Below are 24,365 nucleotides of genomic sequence, written 5' to 3' on the forward strand. Positions count from 1 at the left end.
CACAAATGTTATGGACTAAATCAGAGACAGACCCGGATGACCTCGGGTCCAAAATGTCAGAGTTAAAGGTGGGGACACATGAATAATGGAATTTATCCAGATACTGTCACACACTGACCATAGTTTGCTTTGTATGTTTCTATGTTTTGTTTGGTCAGGGTGTGATCTGAGTGGGCATTCTTTGTTGGATGTCTAGTTTGTCTGTTTCTGTGTTTGGCCTGATATGGTTCTCAATCAGAGGCAGGTATTAGTCGTTGTCTCTGATTGGGAGCCATATTTAGGTAGCCTGTTTTGTGTTGGGATTTGTGGGTGGTTGTTTCCTGTCTTTGTGTTTTCTGCACCAGTTAGGACTGTTTCGGTTTTGCCACATTTGTTATTTTGTATTTGAAGTGTTCAGTTTGTATTTATTATTAAATAAGTTGAACACTCACCACGCTGCGCTTTGGTCCTTTCCTTCCCAGGAAGAAAGCTGTTACAGATACATTAGGCTGGACTTTCATCGAGGGCTATTCACTGACAGTTGATTAAGCGTGTGTGTGTGCGTGTGTACACCAGTATCGCTCCCACGACTTTCATGGTGGTAGTTTCTCTGCATTTTCGGAGAGACTTTGCAGCAGGTTTTTCTAAAAGTTTTCCTCAGATGTTTCAGGGATGAGGAACTTAAGGAAAAGGTCCCAGATACAGTAGACCAAGTGTCTGTACAGGGTAAGAGTCACAGGTTAAAGGTCAGGGGTCTCCCAGAAATCAACTCTTCAACATTTCCTCCAAAAGTATCCACCATTTAACTATCGACAGTTACAGGTGGACATTTTAAGTTTGTTTAAAATGTTGAAAACTTCATCATTTGGAGCTTGCGAGTTTTACAATGGGCCAAATCACAACCTGATATTTCTGCAACAAAACAAATTCCCCCATTCACACAAAGGCATGATTTAGGCGAAAGCATACAGCCGAAGAGGACCAAAACCTAAACTCCTACGAGGTTCAATGAGCCAAATTACTTCAGCAATGGAATCCTTACAATTGGCCGTGTTCTTCGTTCCAGTGAAGAAAATTCCTGAGACAACTCTCGTGATTTTAACAGCATGTTTCAAACACTACAGGGACTTAGTTGAGTCGTAAATATATTATACTGTACCTTACGCACACACACCTTATTTGAACATTTCAATAAGAAGATTAGGGTGATGCATGCCGCTATAATCAAAACTGATGCATCTTAAGAACAAAGGGCTGGCAATGTATAAATCATCAGCTTGACCCAATGGAAACGTGTCTGGAAAGAGGTATATCATATGGAACACGCTATAAAGCTTGGCTGATGCCCACTGATTCACAACCAGCTCATCACTTAGCTTTAGAACCCTTTATCAACTCCTCATGCCATGTTCCTTCATAATCTATTGTAAGACCATGATGTCAGGTTCTTTAAATCATAGCCAGACAGACAGGCAAGTGACGTAGTGTATATGACTCTGTTTTTTGTGTGTGTGGTCACCTGTTTATGTAAGGGTTCTGCAGAGATTCCAGTGCAGTCTGCCGGTTTAGTCTGTATTTGTCCGAGCACAGCACTTCTGAGAACAGATCTGTAAACACAGAAGAGTACAAATATAGAACTGAGAGGCCATATAGGACTCCACAGAGAAATCAGAACAGCCAAGGTCACCAAAAATATATTAACTACAAACATAGCTAGTTGGATAAAGTAAAACCAGCAGTCCCTGAAATGGCTTCTTAGAAAAATCAATAATTAGTTTACAAAATTTAATTTACATGAAATGCCATTGTATTGCACGTAAGCAATATAAACCACCGTAATACAAATGAATTGTATGTTTGCAGAGGTAGATAGGAATGAGCGAGTATGGGCCAGGGGTTTTTCCTGATCATTTGCTGTAATGGACCAAAGTTACAACCTAGTTTATTTTTCATGGTCAGGTCACAAGGTCAGGATAAACTCCTGGGTCCTGTTTATTTGTAATGTTCATAAAATAGTACATTTGAACGTAAAAACTAAAATTAGCGTTTCTTATTGAACATGTCCATAATCCCTCCTGGTTTCAGTCCATTTTCTTCCATTTGGTGCCTAATGAACATGAGCCTGCCTGTTCGTTATTAGTAATCACTTGCCTGGTAGTAGTTTCATGAGGCAGTGCATGGATTGCTGCTTGGTGTCCTCCTTCTGTTGGTGGCTGTGCGCCGGGGGGTGCTGGGCTGGTAGGCTGCCCCCATGCCACACCTCCTGCAGGACCCGCAGGGTACAGGTCAGGTTGGCCACGCTCACGTTAAGCCAACTGCAAGTAACAGACACATCAGGGATGTGATCAGGACAACATACTGTAGATATATTGAACAAAAATATAAACACATGTAAAGTGTTGGTCCCATTTTTCATGAGCTGAAATAAAAAATCCCAGAAATGTTCTATATGCATAAAACGCTTATTTCTCTTAGATTTTGTGTACAAATTTGTTTACATCCCTGATAGTGAGCATTTATCCTTTGCAGAGATCATCCATCCACCTGATAGGTGTTCCATATCAAGAAGATGATTAAACAGCATGGTCGTTACACAGGTGCACCTTGTGCTGGGCACAATAAAAATGCAAATCTAAAATGTGCAGTTTTGTCACAACACAATGCCACAGATGTCTCAAGTTTTGAGGGACCATATAATTGGCATACTGACTGCAGGAATGTCCAACAGAGCCTTTGCCAGAGAATTAAATGTTAATTTCTCTACCATAATCCGCCTCCAATGTTGTTTTAAAGAATTTGGCAGTACATCCAACAGGCCTCACAACCGCAGAACAAACGTAACCACGCCAGCCCAGGACCTTCACATCCATCATAAATGTCATCACAGTAACTTTAGTTGAAATATCAACTTACTAGTGATACACCGATATTACATTTAGGCCAATACCCAATATTTTACTTGACCCCTCCCCCCCAAAAACGATACCGATAACCAATATTATGCATAATTTATGCATTCTAGTACAGTTAAATACTTAACACACACTGACGCAGCGGTCTAAGGCACTGCATCTCAGTGCAAGAGGCGCCACTACAGTCCCTGGTTCGAATCCAAAAAATCTAGTAAATCACATTGTAGGATTTTTAATGAATTTATTTGCAAATTATGGTGGAAAATAAGTATTTGGTCAATAACAAAAGTTTATCTCAATACTTTGTTATATACCCTTTGTTGGCAATGACGGTCAAAGGTCAAACTTTTTCTGTAAGTCTTCACAAGGTTTTCACACACTGTTGCTGGTATTTTGCCCCATTCCTCCATGCAGATCTCCTCTAGAGCAGTGATGTTTTGGGGCTGTTGCTGGGCAACACGGACTTTCAACTCCCTCCAAAGATTTTCTATGGGGTTGAGATCTGGAGACTGGCTAGGCCACTCCAGGACCTTGAAATGCTTCGTTCCCCGGGTGGTGTGTTTGGGATCATTGTCATGCTGAAAGACCCAGCCACGTTTCATCTTCAATGCCCTTGCTGATGGAAGGAGGTTTTCACTCAAAATCTCACGATAGATGGCCCCATTCATTCTTTCCTTTACACGGATCAGTCGTCCTGGTCCCTTTGCAGAAAAACAGCCCCAAAGAATGATGTTTCCACCCCCATGCTTCACAGTAGGTATGGTGTTCTTTGGATGCAACTCAGCATTCTTTGTCCTCCAAACACGACGAGTTGAGTTTTTACTAAAAAGTTATATTTTGGTTTCATCTGACCATATGACATTCTCCTAATCTTCTTCTGTATCATCCAAATGCTCTCTAGCAAACTTCAGACGGGCCTGGACATGTACTGGCACGTCTGGCACTGCAGGATTTGAGTCCCTGGCGACGTAGTGTGTTACTGATGGTAGGCTTTGTTACTTTGGTCCTAGCTCTCTGCAAGTCATTCACTTGGTCCCCCCGTGTGGTTCTGGGATTTTTGCTCCCGTTCTTGTGATCATTTTGACCCCACGGGGTGAGATCTTGCGTGGAGCCCCATATCGAGGGAGATTATCAGTGGTCTTGTATGTCTTCCATTTCCTAATAATTGCTCCCACAGTTGATTTCTTCAAACCAAGCTGCTTACCTATTGCAGAATCAGTCTTCCCAGCCTGGTACAGATCTACAATTTGGTTTCTGGTGTCCGTTGACAGCTCTTTGGTCTTGGCCATAGTGGAGTTTGGAGTGTGACTGTTTGAGGTTGTGGACAGGTGTATTTTATACTGATAACAAGTTCAAACAGGTGCCGTTAATACAGGTAATGAGTGGAGGACAGAGGAGTCTCTTAAAGAAGAAGTTACAGGTCTGTGAGAGCCAGAAATCTTGCTTGTTTGTAGGTGACCAAATACTTATTTTCCACCATAATTTGCAAATAAATTCATGAAAAATCCTACAGTGTGATTTTCTGGATTTTATTTTCTAATTTTGTCTGTCATAGTTGAAGTGTACCTATGATGAAAATTACAGGCCTCTCTCATCTTTTTAAGTGGGAGAACTTGCACAATTGGTGGCTGACTATATACTCTTGTGGGCATTTACATATGTCCCCATAACCAGTAAAATATAATCAAAACCAATTTCTTTCACTTATTTGCTGTGCTGTTTCGTTGTTCATTTGTTCAAATGGCGTTTCATAGAAATCCTGGTGGAAAATGAAATGACATTTTCCACCAGGATTTCTATGGAACGCCATTTGGGTCTTTGCGTGTCAAAAAAGATACACGTCAAAAAACACAAAACAATCTGTTTCAGTAGCTAGCTAACTATATAGTTATAGCCACAATATTGGACTTTGCGGTTAGCCTTCAAGAAAAAGTATGGCATAATTCTACTATTTGTATTCATTTGCATCACTGTCAATGACACTTTTATTTTGAAGGCAAACTGCAAATTCGACTAATCCTTATTGTGGCTAACTTCACAACACATAAACCAGGCCGGGCGACACTCACTAGCCAGATGAAGCTAGCTGGCTGCTTATAATGTTAGTTTTGGGCAACAGGGTTAAGTAACTGGCTAGCTATTTATTTTCATGAACTGAAGTTCAATTTCAATTAGCCGAACAACAAGTGGCAACCTAGCTAATACTTACAAGGATTCCTAAATCATTGCTAAGAATAATGAAAATGACTGCAGTTTCTACTGGTCATTGTTTTCAGGCTGGTTGTATTGGTGCTAGCTAGGTACCATGCTAAAGCTAGCTAGCTACCCCAGAAGTTGCGGTCAAACAAATATTACCAACGCGGTATTGTAAACACATCGTTCGTGGCCGGTGTTTGCATACTTTTTTGGTACAACTTTGACAGTGCTACTGTATCTTTTTCTACACGAAAAGACCCAAACAGCATTCCATAGTATGAATGTCGTGAAGCTAATAGCAGTGGCACTATTACTGTGTAACTCCGAAAGGGCAACATCTGAAAAATAGCGCACTTGGTAGTGTGTACCGGTGCTTGACCAGTTGGCGAAAGCCAACATCACCCACGACAGAGAACAGTTAGTTGATTGTCAAGGGCAATGAATTCCATTATCTTGGCTTTAATGGATGAAATGTCTCTATGAAATGTTGTTACTCTTTCAAATGACTGCTTGATCCACACAGCAGACATTGTGGGCTAGGTTAGCAACATTTTACGTGGCGTCATTACGTTATGTACCTACTTTATATACGTGGTAGCTTTGACATCGGTTTTTAACATCGGCGTTAAACTAGACATTGGGCCGATACCGATGTTAGCATTTTTAGCTAATATCGTCCGATTCCGATATATTCACCGATATATCGTGCATCCCTACAATTTACTTCTGACAAGGTAAACCGTCCACTTCTAAATGAAGACGTGTGTATGACGATGCTGTCACATGGAGAGGACATTTTATGCCCAACAAGATTAAAACCTGTTCGCAAAAAATACATTGAATAGACAGTATGACACACACACAAACAATAGGGTCCACTCCACACTGACTTATAGCATAAAGGCACAGAACGCAACAACCCCCATCCACATGTGCAGAGGTATTTTGAGCACAAGGTAAACGGCCGTACTACATTCCAATAGCCTTACAGAAATGCAGTAGATGGTATTAATCAACTAAACAAAAGTCGTCCAAAGAACGTGCCATGCTTGTAAAATGATCGGTGTGTTTACAGTCATACATACACAGGGAGAGAAGATTTGCTGTTGGTCTCTTGAGTAGGGTTTACGCAAACAGTGTACACAAAAATGGTTTGTATCCAGACTCTATTCAATTGGATGAGAGACTTGATCAAAATCAATGAATAACACTCTGCAGATGTTACATGATACTGTAAAATCCACAAAAATATGGTTCATGGCACATTTCAAGGCCCTTAATTTAGTTAGTTCATTACAGGTTTTTTCTTTACACTGCTGAGGGACATGGACGGTTCTGAGAAAACATGGATCTCTTATACCCTGTCATTGTTAGTATGTTTCATAACAGCGAGGCTGGCTTACCAAACCAATACATGATGACATCTATGTGGAACCACGATGTGGGACTGTGAGAAAATGTTACTATAAAAAAGCCTATGAAGGATTGCCTGCTAAGAACCTCTCTCAAGATTGATGTGAGCAATTATTGTCTTTGCACATACAGTATGTTGTATGCCTTGGAGGGAGAGAGAAGATAAGTTCATATTAAAAATAGGTTCCAATGAGAGTCTACTTCAGAGTTCAACTAACAAATAACAATGACTAGGAGTTCTAATGAGAAAATACAACTTATGTAACACAAGTCAAATGGATTCCGTCCAAACATTTGATGCATATTGAGCTCAATACTTGTGCTTGACTGAAGAAGCTGTCATGTCTCACAGAGCAGCTATGAATTCTGGGAAGTGGACCGTGAATTTTGTTTTGCCACGGATCTCCTACTCTTCATGCCTCTGAAGTTTACTCTGCTCATTAAAAACTTAGAATGTGGACAATGATGAGTGTCCGTTCAATGCCGCATACCAACCGGAGACAAGTGCATTAGCCTAAATAATGGTCGCTTACGACGACAGAGACGAGTCGAAAACACAAGCACATGAGCACAAGGTGCCGCGACCAAACATACTCTCTTCCAGACAAACACTTAAAAAGTGCTTTCTTTTTTCACTAATTTGGGGAAATTCTTTGGACTTTTCGGCAGATCCTTCTTAAAGCATTGGGAACCTCCCAAGTCTCCCCCGTCTATAATGTCCTGGGATGGCTGGTCTGGTCTGGGCTGACATGCACGCGGCCGTGGTTTATGTCTTGGGGAAGCAGCAGTCACTCCAGCTCCTCCTACCCAGTCACTAGGGAGGTTTATAGCAGCCCGACTGCACTATTTCATCAGGAAACACGGAGGCCCTGGAAACACTCCCAGCAGGGCCTTGCACTCTTTGATACGCTGTGATGTCTTTCACAGTCAGCATCAGAGTACGTCATGTTCACATTGAAATAACGTCGCCCTAACTTAGTGCACCCGGTGAAGGTCTTCTGCTGTGAGTAACGATATAGGGAAACCAACCTAAGAAGTAAGCCTACTAAAGAATGGTATGTTTCACAGTGGGCGATGTTGACTCTGGAAAAGATCAGGCATCTTGATATATCGATGAATGGCACCCGTGTTTTCCCACCACCACATACTATCTAAATCCGTTATATTGTACAGTACATATTACAGTATCATTGATGAAAATTATGCAACACAAAGTGCAATAGCTAACCAGCCTCTCAACATTAGCGTCGGTGGATGGAATGCTGGTGTCTCTGGGATAACATGAAGACAAAAGCTGCACTTGTCCAGACAAACCATTTAAGGGCTGTCGGTGGACCACAGCTAATGTAAGGTGATGGAACTGAAAAGCGAGTTGTTTGGAATCAACAGTGGTACATTTTATTTCGTACTACTGACCCGGTGTTCAGTTTATGAAGTGCGGCCCATTTTGACTGGCAGCGGCTTTGACAGGGACATGCAGCATTAACAGGGAATACATTTCTCCACCTCAGGAAGAATGGAAAAAAAGGGTTACTGCGCTCTCCCGCAGCCAGCCATGTTTAAACAACCCCATTTCAAATTCTAATAGGTGCTTTGATTTCTTCTGACACTGCAAAAACATCAACGTGATAACTATATTCCATTTGGAAAAGTGCCTAATTTGACGTGAAATTCGCTGGGAAAAAGTGACAGCCCGAGACGTGGTGTTGTTCGTGTAGGCAATGGAAAGGGGAGTGAGAAAGACAGTTAATTCATCGTCTGTGACAGACAGAGACGTGGTGTTGTTCGGGTAGGCAATGGAAAGGGGAGTGAGAAAGACAGTTAATTCATCGTCTGTGACAGACAGAGACGTGGTGTTGTTCGGGTAGGCAATGGAAAGGGGAGTGAGAAAGACAGTTAATTCATCGTCTGTGACAGACAGAGACGTGGTGTTGTCGGGTAGGCAATGGAAAGGGGAGTGAGAAAGACAGTTAATTCATCGTCTGTGACAGACAGAGACGTGGTGTTGTTCGGGTAGGCAATGGAAAGGAGAGTGAGAAAGACAGTTAATTCATCGTCTGTGACAGACAGAGACGTAGTGTTGTTCGAGTAGGCAATGGAAAGGAGAGTGAGAAAGACAGTTAATTCATCGTCTGTGACAGACAGAGACGTGGTGTTGTTCGGGTAGGCAATGGAAAGGAGAGTGAGAAAGACAGTTAATTCATCGTCTGTGACAGACAGAGACGTGGTGTTGTTCGGGTAGGCAATGGAAAGGGGAGTGAGAAAGACAGTTAATTCATTGTCTGTGACAGACAGAGACAGACCGTGATGCACATGCTGGGAAGAACCCCTTAATATCAACAGATTTGGAGCATATTGGCTCTGCTAGTTGATTGTCATTTCTTCTCACTGGAGCCCTTGTTGGAACTCCCTAGCTGCTTCTAAGTGACATGATAGTTGAAGACGCAGTAGACCACTCTCTCACCTACATTTAATACCTTGATACACACAGGGTTGATGAAACGTATGGAAAGGCATCTTCTTGTTTTTTTATGTAGACCAGAGGTGTCAAACTCGTTCCATGGAGGGCCTAGTGTCTGCTTGTTTCTGTTCTTTTCCATTCAATTAAGACATGGACAACCATGTGAGGTGAGTTCCTTACTAATTAGTGACCTTAATTCATCAATCAAGTACAAGGGAGGAGCGAAAACCCGCAGACCATGGAATGAGTTTGACACGTGACAGACGATTATCAAAATGGACTTAAGGATTGAGAAGTCCATCATGAAGAATGCACTACAACACTTGAGAATGAAGAAGCTGTGCTTAATTGTTAGGGATATTCTGCCATGACTGTGGGCTGCGAGCCTGTCAAACCAGTTTAAAATGTGAGGCCTGTCTGGGTTCAGGCTTTAACACTCATTCCATGTGATCCATGTAAAAACCCTCCAGTGCCAATCACATAAACTGTAGTTATTATTCTGAAACCTTGGGTGAAAATAACACAAGGACTTGGCACTCGGCAGCCAATGGGATAAACACTTTTTCAAACAATAATGTGGAGGACATGAAAGTGTTTTTACAGAGCTCAAAGAAATGGGGGAAATGAAACGACTACTTTCTCTAAGGTCAGACTCCAGCACAGCTGAATTAGCGTACTATTTTAAAAATAGACGTTGGATGAAACACCCCGTCCAAATCCTGCATCACACTTCAGTTTAAATTACGACAACGCTTAAATTGTCTCGATGACCTAAGCCATATCTGATACATTTCCACTTCACTCAAGATTCAATGTTGTGTTGAGTTAATTACCAGAACCAAAACATCCAACAAAAGTCAGAATGATGGATTTTAAGCATGGCAGGTGTTAGTGTATGCAGATGTACAGTGTAAGTGCACAGGGAAATATAGAAAAAAAAAGCCAACTGCTAGTTGAATTCCGACAATGCTGGTGCCAAACAGAGCAAGATGCCTAGGCAGCCAAAAAGATGAATTATATCAATCTATTTAGCTAGCAGAATAATCAAACTGGGAATAGAGGTCTGCAGCCAGCCTCATTACAACCCATTACATGTTAACAGACTGTTCCACAAACCCAGAGGCACACTGGACTGAGACAAAGTGTTCCTCCTCAGTGCAACGTGTCCGCTTTAGCTCACAGTACTCATTTGCATCAACAATACTAAAGCCTGTCATACACAACAAGAGCATTTTTCTCCTCAACCACCGAAACCAAGGTTCAGGGAAAGATTCCACTTAAAGGACTTAAAGGGATATTTCGGGATTTTCACAATAAGCCTATCTATTTCCCCAGAGTAAGGTGAACTTGTGGATACCATTTTCATGTCTCTGCAGTCTCTGCATGCAGTTTGAAGGAAGTTCCTAACTAGCATTAGCACAATGACTTGAAGTATATGGGTATCTGCTAGCATGTTAGTAGATAGCGCAATGACTGGAAGTCTATGGGTAACACTAGTTAGCATTGGCTCACAAAACTACCTCTACCTTCCTTTATACTGAACACAGACGTAAACATAGTATCCACGAGTTCAATCCCGAAGTTTCCCTGTAAGGGAGGACTTGTTTGTTTGTAAAAACTAAACACAACCACACGGATGTAATAAAGATTGAAAGACAAACAAATAAACACGTATTTACAATACGGTCGGTTACACGAGAGCGCCGTCTTTATCCACCGGCTGCATCCCCAAAGTGGCTCCAGATGGGCTGTGCTGCAAACTCTGTCAGATGAGAGCTAGCCTCATGAATGAACATGGCCTTCAGGTACAGACCAACAACACTGGCTGGAGAGGAGGACAGCTGGGAATTATTTCTGACCAAAGGGACTACCATATCGTGCAACCACAAAATGAATGCCACTCTTCTGTCCAAAGACAATTGAAAATTGTATGGCTAGGCCACCACTAACTGCCAAACACCTGAAACACAATGCCATTCTCCATGTATCAGAGCGCTAATGACAGATCCACAAAACGTCTATTTGGAACTTTAACCATAAACAAAAAGAAACATTTTAGGATCTTGAGATCCTAAACAGAAATGTCTTCCGACAGACGGATGTCATCTCATCTGCGTGACGCCTTCCTTCCTCAACACCGGTAAAACCACCTCTACTTGAGTCAGAGGCACTGCGGCTTCATTCGAACTCTGATAACATCTCTGCACATCGATGTGAAGCCAAGACATTGTTTACTCTGGGTCTCAAAACCACCTCTTCTTCAGTAAGAGGCGCTGCGGCTGCATTTGAACCCCGATAACATCTCTGCACATCGATGTGAAGCCAAGACATTTTTACTCTGGGTCTCAATTAGTCTCGGCCCTCAAGGCCAAGGGCTACATCAGAGGTTTGTGTAAAGTACGAGAGGAGAAATCTCAGGCTTAATCAAAGTCAAGCCAGAGTTTACATCTCCGAAGAGGAGAACATTGGGCAGATGGCCTGTGAGCAATAAGGCGCATCATCGAGGGGCTCTTGAGAGGACTGTCTGTCGAGTCCTGGTGGATGTCTGCTGTGAGGAAAGTCCTTAACTGTCTGTGTGTCCAGAACCTGGGGGGGTGAGAGAGAGTGAAAGAGACATATGGACATAGAAAGAGGCAAAGCTAACGCTGATAGTTCTGTGTGAAGATGGGTGTGTGGGACAGGGGCACAAGAAGGCATAATTTCCAACTTATAAACAGCCAGGATGTTGCCCCCCACCCCACTATAAAAAAAGCTGTGTCCTCTTCACTTGAGAGCTCTCAGGAAAGAGCACACATTTTTCCTTATGACCCAACGTCTTGAATGTCGATCAATTGGAAAGGACTTACAGGAAGTCTGCCACTGAATGACGCTGAATGACTCATGTTAATTACAGGCCCAGCAGAACCTCATAAGGGATAGAGGTTGGGGGCTGACAAATAATGACACAGCAGAGTGGGGGCTATTCAGTGGCAGTGCTGGGGCCTGTGGCGCCATTATGAACAGTGTCTTTAGCACTGCAGGCATACTATAGACACACACTACTGGGTTCACTGCAGCTCCCACAAAACGGGCTGGGGAGGCAATACTATGAATCCCCTCTGGATCCGACAATGCCTTGGTGGGAGACTCATGAGACTGTTAAAAACCGGGGATGAATATTGTGTGTGAAGTTCTGTGAACACGTGTGGTGGCACATTGGCCTGCCGGCAAAGTGTGCTCATCAGAGGGAGACTGATAGCTTGGTGACCACCTCAAATAACCTCTATTGACCTCAACAGAACACACTATGCTGTGCTTCTATGTAGGTCTATTTGGCAAGCTTTTCAAATTGTGTTCAATCTGAATTGTGTAGTAGAGACATTGAGAGCATTTAATTAAAACTCACACAATGCTATCCACAATCCCGTAACAATCTCCCTCTGTTCTTTGCACACAAGTGGTCAAGAGAGGTTAGAAGACCAAATGAACAAGAAAAAGATGGTAGAACAACATGCTAATAAAGATTCAGAAGCCTTTGTAAATTACTTTCATTACAGAACCATAGACTATAAATTGATGGTTCTGGCTATTAAAATACTATAGTCATCTTGTTGCCAGAGTTCTTTAAGTTTCTTAAATAGATTATAATGACAGTCTCCACTGTGATTGTTCATGGAATGCACTTCCAGAGTTGATATTAAAATAACCATGAGCCAGACTTGAGCTGTGCTTACAGGGAACCACCAAGAGTGGGAAGCCATTTGGATGGGACAAAATTAGTAGTTGGCTAAATAAGCCAATGTTTTTGTTCTGAAGTGTTAATAACACATGATAATCAAGCCCCACTCAATACAGCCAACTTCCTGGTAAGAACGGAGGAGTGTGATCGTCTGGGGTGCATTTCTCTTCAAATAGATCCATCTCCACTGTGGTCTTTATTCTGAAAACCTTGTATGGTGTCTGGTGTGCTAATCATTCTGGCATGCCTGGGTATGTGAGGAGAGTGCCGCATCAGAGAGCTAGTGCTTCTCATACCTGGGTTCAAATAGTATTTTAAATATTGCAAATGCGTTGACTGTTTTCTTAAGCCTGCCTGGAATGTGCCAGATGGGTGGGGTTTGCACAGGACTATTTCATTGGTCCCATTCCGCCAGGCGAGCTCAATCAAACATGGCTTACATATTGGAAAGATTTCAAATACTATTTGAATGCAGGTCTTGTGTGAACACGTTCCACTGAAACCTCTGCTGAGCCGGTTAGCATCCAAAAGGTTTTTGGCAGACTGACACCTCCAGACAGCCTCCAGACTCCAGGCAGATTTTGGATTTTGATGGGAATTAATTGTTGGTCCCCAAAAAGTCCTCACAAATATAGTAAGACATAGCTGTGTGTGTGTGTGTGCGCGTGCGTGCGTGCGTGTCGGTGGCTGTTTTCATTGGGAGTATCGTGGTGCCTCATTCCACCGGCTGGTCAAAACACTGACATCTGACGTTACCAAACCAGATCACGTGTGTGGCTGGGGCAGGTTTGCAGAAAGGCTGATTTCACAGTCTAGTGCATCGCATCCAGGACAGTAAGAGGCCATGTATTTATCCAGCGTCCATCTCAAAATCTGACCTTTTCCTGCTAATTGTCCTCTTTGATTCACTTGCGCATACGGCAGGCTCCCTTGAACCAATTTCTGGTGACAAATGCCATGTAATTCTTACCAATGATTGTGGTCTGGAGAACTATGGCATTATAGCTACCATTAGAAGCACCAGAATAATTTTCTCATTACAGTCCATCTAAAATATACTACTAAATTACTAAGAAATGGCATAAAGTTGATAAAGATTGAATACTGCTACATTATGGGGTGAAAATCAAAGAAAGTATAAGGAAAAAGTACACCAACATTCCAATAGGTGCCAAGCCAGTACCCAAATCCTAACACTCAATTACCATACATGGATCGGATGAGTTACTTTGCCAATAGCTTGTTTCATCGTTTTCATTTGCAAACTCTTCACTGCCATAGATATTAGTAAACGAGAGTGATTGAATATATGCAGCCTATGAGACGGTTATAGAAGACATAGTAGCAGACCAGTCAGTCTGGGTGGAATACGTCTCTCACACGAGAAATGAGAGGGGGAACCTGCCAGACAGTATTCCTCTCTGTTAGTAATTACTCTTGTGGGTTGGGGCTTGCCAGGAAAGAGCAATTTACGGCAGCAGGTGACATGTCATCCTGCAAAGAAAATCACCCGGCAGAATTTCCTTGCGGTCGGAGCGGCACACGACGAGAAGAATAACAGGAGCCATGAGCAACCGCCAGCCCATGATAAGCACGGACCGAGAAGGAGAAAGGGTGATGGAGAGGAGCTGAACTCGCCAAAATCCCACCCGTAAGAAAAAAGATTGCTGTCAGAGTGCATTGCAGTCGGAGTGTAGTATAACTGCAGTTACAGTGCAGTATAAATGCAGGTAAACTGCGTCTATAATACCACAGTCGACTGCAGTTACTGCACTTTTACGGAGGTTTCAAAACTGCAATCTTTTTTAGTAATAAATAGTACCTCAAAGCTCAGCAGACAACTATAATCAAATCCATGATGTTAACCTCTCTGGGGTAGGGGGCAGTATTTTGACATCCGGATGAAAAGCGTGCCCAAAGTAAACTGCCTGTTACTCAGGCCCAGAAGCTAGGATATTTATATAATTGGTAGATTTGGACAGAAAACACTCAAAAGTTTCTAAAACTGTTAAATGTCTGTGAGTATAACAGAACTGATTTGGCAGTCGAAACCCAGAGGACAAACCATCCCAAGAAACAATTTTTTCAGCTTACCATTTTTTCAATGACTATTACTCTAATTACAAGTCCAAGTCCTCCCAGATTGCAGTTCCTAGGGCTTCCACTAGATGTCAACAGTCTTTAGAAACAGTAGCAGGCTGTTTTTTTTTATGACCCAGAAATTGTAGTTTTTCTAGGTGGCTCCCATTTTGGCTGTAGTGTTTCCAAGCACGTGGAAGAAAGCGTTCTTTGGTATTTTTCTCCGGTAAAGACAATAATGATTCTCCGTCTTAAATTTTTGTGTTTATTTGCGTATTAGGATACCTAAGGTTTGATTATAAACGCTGTTTGAATTGTTTGGAAAAGTTTATTGGTAACGTTTGGGATTCATTTTGTATGCATTTTGATGGAGGGAAAATGGGTGGATTATTGACTGAAGCGCACCAGCTAAACTAAGTTTTTATGTATATAAAGAATGACATTATCGAACAAAAGGACCATTTGTGATGTAACTAGGACCTTTTGGAGTGCCAAAACAAGAAGAACATCAAAGGTAAGGCATTTTTTATATCGCTATTTCTGACTTTTGTGTCGCACCTGCCTGTTTGAAATATGATTTTCATGTGATTGTATGTGGGGTGCTGTCAATGGCTTTCGCCGTAAAGCCTTTTTGAAATCTGACACGGCGGCTGGATTAACAAGAAGTTAAGCTTTATTTTGATGTATAACACATATATTTTCAAGAATGTTAAATATTTGAATGGAGTATTTTTGAATTTTGCGCTCTGCAATTACACTGGATGTTGGCCAGGTGGGACGCTACCGTATGTATCAACCCGAGTGACATTATCAGAAACATAGCCTAATCAAACTGTCAGGCCATAAACACTTTATGGCAGGGCAACTATAAATACAGTGCTTTCGGAAAGTATTCAGACCCCTTGACTTTTTTCACATTTTATTAGGTTACAGTCTTATTCTAAAATGGATTTTAAAAACATTATCATCCATCTACACACAATACCCCATAATGACAAAGCAAACACAGGTTTAGACATTTTTGCAAATTTGTATAAAAATAGCACATTTACAGAAGTATTCAGACCCATTACTCAGTACTAGGAGCGGCAGGGTAGCCTAGTGGTTAGAGCGTTGGACTAGAAACCGGAAGGTTGCAAGTTCAAATCCCCGAGCTGACAAGGTACAAATCTGTACAAATTGTCATTCTGCCCCTGACGGTACCTAGGCTGTCATTGAAAATAAGAATTTGTTCTTAACTGACTTGCCTTGTAAAATAAAAAATACAACTTTGTTGAAGTACCTTTGGCAGCGATTACAGCCTCAAGTCTTCTTGGGTATGACGCTACAAACTTGGCACACCTGTTTTTGGGGAGTTTTTCCCATTCTTCTCTGCAGATCTTCTCAAGCTCTGTCAGGTTGGATGCTGCACAGCTTTTTTCAGGTCTCTCCGGAGATGTTAGATCGGGTTCAAGTCCGGACTCTGGCTTGGCCACTCAAGGACATTCAGAGACTTAATCCGAAGCCACTCCTGCATTGTCTTGGCTGTGTGCTTAGGGTCATAGTCCTGTCATTGTCCTGCTTCACCGTAGGGACGGTGCCAGGTTTCCTCCAGATGTGACACTTGGCATTCAGGACAAATAGTTCAATATTGGTTTCATCAGACCAGAGAATCGTGTTTCTCATGGTCTGGTAGTCTTTTAGGTGCCTTTTAGCAAACTCCAGCTCTCGGAAGAGTCTTACTAGTTCCAAACTTCTTCCATTTAAGAATAATGGAGGGCACTGTGTTCTTGGGGACCTTCAATGCTGCAGGAATGTTTTGGTACCCTTTCCCAGATCTGTGCCTCGATACAATCCTGTCTCGGAGCTCTACGGACAATTCCTTCAACTTCATACCTTGGCTCTTGCACTGACACTGTCAACTGTGGGACATTTACATAGACAGGTGTGTGTCTTTCCAAATCATGTCCAATCAATTATATTTACCACAGGTGGACTCCAATCAAGTTATAGAAACATCTCAAGGATGATGAACGGAAACAAGATGCACCCGAGCTCAATTTCGAGTATCATAGCAAAGGGTCTGAATACTTAAGTAAATAAGGTATTTCTGTTTTTTTAGCTTTAATAAATGACCAACATTTTCTAATAAGCTGTTTTTTGCCCTAGCACGACACAGCTGATTCAAATGACCAACTCACCATCATCAAGCTTTGATTATTTGAATCAGCTGTGTAATGCTAGGGCAAAAACAGCTTATTAGAAAACGTGCACCCAGGGGGGCCCAGGGGAGATTATGGGAAACCCTGGCTTAACCTACTGAGGTAATCCACCATTTCAATACACATGACTCTCTTTTACTGAGCTTTAACTAACACATTGTTGTACATCGTAACTCAGATGAAATACCAGTGAAGGCAATTACAATCAGTGCCCAGAGGCGCCCCAATCAAAATACCTTAAACTTAGGAATTTAACTAATTTATTCAACAGTTAAAGGGAGTATAGATTGAATACTTGGCCGGGTATCAGTAATGATGAATACTGGTGACTAGTCAGGCTAGTATGCATAAAAGACTGTCAAGTTGGGCCTGAAACTATTCACGTGTTGTTGACATTGGGCTGCATTGCTTTTAGCTGAACACTACTATTTTTGGTCAAAGGAGCATTGATAGTTCCTCCATTTGAACTAAAATTACCAAACAACTTTTCTGAACACGAAGGTCACAGAGCTATGCCTCTGGTTTGTTGTAACAGAGCACGTCGTCCCCATGCAGCTCAGTTGGAAGAAAAAGGATAGCTGAAGTGTGAACAGAGGCATTAGCCTACCGCTGACTTCATGTCACTGACTGTTTATGACAAGTGCGTTTATCGCTTATCAGGGCTAATTTTACCCACCCTCAGATCGTGTTGCAGCTTACGCACTTTTCGGGAATCAAACGATATCTCCCCTGGACCCTTTTGGGTTGACCGTGTTGACCAGAGTTGACTCCATTATGTCCTTGATGTCCAATGTCAGGAGCACAGGGGTGAATGCCACTAAATGGTCCGGCTTAAAGGGATACGTCACTCAAATTAGATGACAATGGCATATCATATAAATGACAATGGCATATCTGTTTCCTGATGCTGAAAGAAGGAAGAGATGAGACCGCAATCCACATTTTGGACTTGCTTACCTAGCCATTGTCCCCAACAGCTAAATTTTGCACTTTTGAACCAAAAACCAACAGAAGTCAATATGTTCGATATAAGCGTGTTTTAAATTGCAAGTATCCTCCAGACACAGCTAGCTGACTGCACTATGGGGAAGACAGTTTTGATAGAACAATGCATTTCATAACATTTGCTTTGGCAGAAAAAAACCTCACCAAGACCTGATCCTTGCCTGGCAGATCACTAGAACCCATAGAGGGTGTCCGTACACTTTCCTCCAGCCAAGATGTTAAGCAGTGGTGGGTGACTTGATTGCAACATAGTCACGAGAAACCTTCCCTCCACCAATGGCCTTCCCATTGGGTACCAGTTCAACACTGATATTGCTCATTATTTTGGTCTCATTCTGATCACACCGTTGAAGAGGATGCCGTGTTACAACAGGCTGTTCCGGATGTCACACCTCCTCAACAGAACAACGAGTGATCGGGTTACATAACAGGGCTCTTTTCCATCCCTGCTATGCCAAATCTGCTGGAAACGAATGGCCTGACCACCAGTGCAGTGGACTCAAACAAAAGCTGGGCGCCTGCAATTGGGGTCTTCCTCCACCGCTCCTTCACAGCTGGGTGAACAACTCATAACTCACAGAGTACGAAGAACAGAAAGACCCTCTGTGCAATGAAAATAACCAGCACCACTGTTAGAAACCACCATCTCGGAGGGAAGTCTATTTTGGGGCCAATCAGTTAGGCTGAACAGCTGAACTCGTCCTGGCTGTCAATGAAAAGCTTTCACCATTAAAGAACAACAAGGCCTCATACTTTGTTAACTCCTGATGAAAATAAATCAGCTTTGACACCTCCCCAAAAAGACGACGGCTAATGAAACATTTTAGTTGAGAGGAAGAAAAAGTGTGTCTTCTGGGACAAGGCGGAATCCAAGCCAGGACATCAACAGAAAAACATTGCCATGAAACAGCTGGTGTTTTTTTAAGTTCTCAATAAAAATAATTCAAACAAACTATTGGGTAACAGTAATACACATCTGTAACGTTTCGGGCCTGTCCACCATTCTTCATTCCATCGTTCCTCTCCGAAAATGGATGTTGGCTGTGGATTCAACATGGCGGGGAGCCCTGCTGTACACTACAGTGCAAATGACCCATTTGACATGGTTAAACATCTCACCGCATGGATCTGCTCCACACATGGCAGCAGAGCTGGAGAGCCGGGCTGTACATGCTGTGCTAAGACTCGTCCTCAGCAGAGTGCAGACACTGTCTTTAAAGGCAGGAGGAGGGAGTGGAATAAGAAGGCCAGGCTGAGTCGAAGACGCATAAACAAGTAGAGCCGGATCCAGAAATATATAGATGCAATTAGCCTACCGAAATGATCATATTTGTCTCTAGCGCTGCATTGTGTCATTGTGAAAATAAGGGCACTTAAACGTGTCTTTTCTAATTAAACAAATAAGAGAATGCAGTGTGATCATTATAATGTGTGAGTGTGTGTTTAGCGTGTTGAAAATACACCAACACTGCTATTTTAAAGTTATCATTACATATTAGGCCAACAACATCGTTAAATCTGGAAGTCTGACCAGAGAGTTTAAAGGCTCATTGCATCCCTGAACATGTGCGGTCATTGCTAAATTAAGCAGAGACTGAAAGTCCTTTAATTAAAGCCAAACCACATGCTATCACCCTGGCTGAAAGCAAAGCTCCACGGCTGCAGTGCCATGGCTGGTCCCAGGTCAGATATTAACAACGGCTAAAGGGAACAGGGGAGAGGGGGGACGCTCCCGTTGACAAGTTTAAAACGCACAGTCTACACTTCCTTCATCAAGCTGTCATCGGGCTCCGAGGCCCCCGGCTCACATTGTTTATGAAAAGTATTCATATTCCAATCAAGGAATAAAAATAAAGAATTGTGTCATTGCACGACAGGTGCAGCGAGGCAGAGGGGGAGGGAGGGGAGGGGAGCGAAGCTCAACAGGGTTAAAGATGTGAAACGTACAGCAGAGCGATTAGCCGCCACACCTCCACCACGAACAAGTGCTCCATTCAAAGCCCTGAGAAAGAAGGTAGTGTGCTGATGGACTTGTATGGTATTTCAGGTGCTACTCCAGCAGGGAACACCTGTACTTTGTCTATTCTGTCCAGGGTCATATTTGGCTTGCTGGTGACGCTGTCGATGCATTACCCAAATACTGAATGGCGTATTTTCTGGACTTGGGAGAGCAAATGTTCCACACTGGAATATGTTGACAACTATGCTCAGCTCAGGTAAAAGGTTGCACCGAAGTTAAGCTACTTCATCCAACTTGACTACTAGGAGGTTTAATCATCACTTCTTTAATCACTGTTATGTCATGGCCAATAAGACTGACATTCAATGCTGGGACAACAGTCCCGTGTCTCACAAACTAAACTAAAACTACAGGTGTCAGAAGTGGGATCCAGAATGACCAAAAAGAGGAAACTATCATTTTATTGAACTGACAAGACAGGGGCTAAAGGTTGGAAATGAAATAGAATGGGAAAACAGTACAAGCGATATGATGCAAAGAAGGAAGTGGAGAGGACACCGACACCTATTTGTCAAAACCTCTTCTCACCTTGGGAATGCAACTGGACAAATTTGAGAGCAATATCATGCAAAACAGATCTCAGATTCCCTTTTGGCTTAAGATGGTCCCTTGAGTAGTACTCTGATGACTGAAGGATACTGCACATAACAAAAACAAGCATATCATCACCCTGTGAGACCACCTTACGGGGAAATGTGTTATATTTAAAGCTTACGTCATTACTCACTTTTCTGAGAGGAGTGTTTGTGTGAAGGACATATCTGCGCATATGAAATTGCTGTCATTCACAAAGCCTAAAGAAGATGTTGCTGCTGTTCCCTGTGTGAGGTTATACAGTATATATAACATCTCACTAAGAGGATGATTTTATCCAAAAATACTTACAAAATGTATGCACTTAATGTCATGTGTGTGTTTTGTGATCCCTGCAAGAATTTAACCTATGACCTTGGCGTTGCTAGCACCACACTCTTGCCAACTGTACTGGACAGTATATGAGGAATTTATTCAATGAGATAAGGTTTCCTTCGATGCCGTTCCTCTGAAGATTGTGCATGCCTCATGTACCGACAAAAGACACAAATCTGGCCTCGAGTGGATTTTCCAGACTTCTGTCTAAGGGTGAATATTTTCATCTATGATTGTCCCAGTTTCCAGTCTATAAAAGTATGCATCTCCCTAACCAGTGCCTTGTACCCCATTTACGAGAGCAAGTCTCCAGCCAAATTCTTCACACAGACCCAGACGTTGTGTGTTGGAGGCCGGCTCCATCACTCGTGGTTCTTGATTAAAGCAGAGCAGACATGCAAGCGGTACCGTTTACTGGCATGAACCGGGTTTCCATAGCCTGCATCTCCTTTGCATTTTACTAAACGCTTATGTCATATTAAATAGGTGGCGTTCTTGGCGTTTTCATATTGTAAATGTAAGTAAACAACTCAAATACTCCTACTGAAATGAAGTCATCGACGCACTGCACTGAGAAGTACTGTGAATCTTTAATCAAATACGGTAGGGTCTTGAAAACCTGAACAGATACAGACAGTAGTCAACAGTAGCCAAAGCTATAGGCCTAGTAACTGTTTAGAATAGCTAACCTTGAGGCCAATCCTTTCCCTTGTGTTAGAGAATTTAAAGTGTGAGAGAATTTAAACCAAATGTGTTTGCCTCTACTGACATCTCCAGAGGCATGGGGGTCCTTAGGGCCTGTCTGTTAGGGTAGAGTTAGCATAGCTGAGCAACGTGTGAAAAGATGAAGAGAGGACTGGTTGCCACAGTGCGGTCTCTGCTGACGGTCTCTGCTGACAGACTGATGCTTTAAATAGTGGGGACCAACAACACAGGGGACACTAATACAGGGCCCTCTGTCTTTAGGGAGGGTTAGGTGACTTAGATCACACAAACCCGAGAACATTGTACGCATTTTGGGTTTACTGGTACAGGGTCAGCTATACTTGTCTATGACCAAACTGCTGTGAAGTTGTTGCTGAAGGCAATCTCAGAGAAGGGAAGCCACCGAAACATATCAAATTCAAGAGTCAGAGGTACCTTTATGACACCAGAAGAACCTTACTTTCCATTCAAGAAAATATGCTTAATGAGTCTAAATTCAAAATATCAATAACCCGAAAAAATATACCTTTATGAACTATCATTATATTAATCAGAATCCTTATTTTAATCTTAAAGATAATCACAGTTTTTACTCATAGAACTGGAATGAAAGGACTAAGCTTCTACTTCATAAACAGGATTGGTCTTTGAATGCTGTATTTAGCCCGTGGTCAATCACGTCCCAGTCTGGCTGATGCTCAGCTCACACATCAAAGCCCATGGCGCCCCTGTGATACGATATTTTCCGATGCTCCCGTCGAACGGAAACCCTTGTAAAAGTCGTCTGAGCGGCAAGAGTCATTGAGGAGAAAGTCTCGGGAGGAAAACAAATTAGCCTAAGCATTATCACAGCATCACCAATATTTATTTGAATGGTACTAGGTCAAGCTTTTATACACCATCCCAGAGTGGGAGTGTTAATACTGATATAGGATTATTTTTGCATTTTAGATCAGATGAATACAATTACAGTGCATTCGGAAAGTATTCAGACCTCTTGACTTTTTTCACAGTTTGTTACGTTATAGCCTTTTTTTCTAAAATTGATTAAATTAAAAATGTTCCTCATCAATCTACACACAATACCCCATAATGACAAAGCGAAAACAGGTTGAAGGAATCATCTATAGAGCTCCGAGACAGGCTAATGTTGAGGCAAAGATGTGGGAAGGGTACCAAAAAGTGTCTGCAACATTGAAGATCCCCAAGCACACAGTGGCCTCCATCATTCTTCAATGGAAGAAGTTTGGAACTACCAAGGCTTTTCCTAGAGCTGGTCTCCCTCCCAAACTGAGCAATCGGGTGAGAAGGGCCTTGGTCAGGGAGGTAAACAAGAACCCGATGGTCACTCTGACAGAGCTCCAGAGTTCCTCTGTAGAGATGGGAGAACCTTCCAGAAGGACAACCATCGCTGCAGCCCTCCATCAATCAGGCCTTTACGGTAGAGTGACCAGACGGAAGCCGCTCCTCAGTAAAAAGCACGACAGCCAGATTGGAGTTTTCCAAAAAGGCATCTAAATGACTCTCAGACCATGAGACCACAAGATTATCTGGTCTGATGGAACCAAGATTAAACTCTTTAGCCTGAATGCCAAGCATCACGTCTGGAGGAAACCTGGCACCATACCTACGGTGAAGCATGGTGGTGGCAGCATCATGCTGTGGGGATGTTTTTCAGTGGCAGGGACTGGGAGACTAGTCAGGATCAAGGGAAAGATGAACGGAGCAAAGCACAGAGAGATCCGTGATGAAATCCTGTTCCAGATTGCTCATGACTTTACTGGGACAAAGGTTCACCTTTCAACAGGACAACGACCCTAAGCACACAGCCAAAACAACGCAGAAGTGGATTCGGGACAAGTCCCTGAATGTCCTGGCCTAGCCAGAGCCCGGACTTGAACTACATCGAACATCTCTGGAGAGACCTGAAAATAGCTGTGCAGCGACACGCCACATCCAACCTGACAGAGCTTGAGAGGATCTGGAGAGAAGAATGAGAGAAATTGCCCAAATACAGGTGTGCCAAGCTTATAGCGTTATATCCAAGAAGTCTCGAGGCTGTAATCGCTGCAAAAGGTGCTTCAACAAAGTACTGAGTAAAGGGTCTGAATACTTATGTAAATATAATATTTCAGTTTTTTATTTTTAATAACTTTGTAAACATTTCTAAAAACATGTTTTTGCTTTGTCATAATGGGGTATTGTGTGTGGATTGATGAGGGGGGAAAAACGATTTAATACATTCTAGAATAAGGCTATAACATAACAAAATGTGGAAAAAGTCAAGGGGTCTGTATACTTTCCGAATGCACTTTATATAGGCAGGTCGGATCTGATCCTAGATCAGCTCTCCTAATCTGAAACGCTTTGTGAATGCTGGAAAAGTTATCAAAACTGCTTCTAATAATCCACAGACTCCATAAATAAATGTCAATACAGATTAAATGCATTATCAAGTTACTATCATTAGGTCTATCAAGTTTTAGGATACTTTGGTAGGCCTATTGATCACAGCAGAGAAGAACATACTGTTTCAAAATCAGTTTCCCCTATAAAAAATGGAAACAGAAGCAATTAATCGCATAACATAGGCCTACTGTAGGTACAGAGGCACAGTGGACGGTTATAAAGTAGCAGGTTGAGGAAACTTGGAAAGAATTGATTTCCAAAGTGATTAAATATAACATATTTACTTTTCTTCCAAATCACTGTAAACTTGCAATGTGAAATAAATAATAGGATTCTGCGAAATGTGAAGAAAACATCT

General features: G+C 42.3%; 1 protein-coding gene across 4 annotated transcripts in view; it reads right to left on the reverse strand.

Annotated features, from left to right (window-relative positions):
- Window positions 1-369: 369 nt before the first annotated feature.
- The window catches only part of LOC123993957 (sorting nexin-19-like), a 36,248-nt gene continuing 12,252 nt past the window's right edge, over window positions 370-24,365 (reverse strand). For all 4 annotated transcript variants that reach the window (XM_046296439.1, XM_046296436.1, XM_046296437.1 and 1 more), the window contains 3 exons: window positions 2,131-2,294; window positions 1,499-1,586; window positions 370-696 (listed from right to left, as the gene is read on the reverse strand). In XM_046296439.1, coding sequence (XP_046152395.1) covers window positions 624-696; window positions 1,499-1,586; window positions 2,131-2,294 — 325 coding nt within the window. In that variant the 3' untranslated portion in view covers window positions 370-623. The remainder of the gene's footprint in view (window positions 697-1,498; window positions 1,587-2,130; window positions 2,295-24,365) is intronic.

This window comes from Oncorhynchus gorbuscha, linkage group LG13 (assembly GCF_021184085.1).
Source record: "Oncorhynchus gorbuscha isolate QuinsamMale2020 ecotype Even-year linkage group LG13, OgorEven_v1.0, whole genome shotgun sequence".
Taxonomy (NCBI): domain Eukaryota; kingdom Metazoa; phylum Chordata; class Actinopteri; order Salmoniformes; family Salmonidae; genus Oncorhynchus; species Oncorhynchus gorbuscha.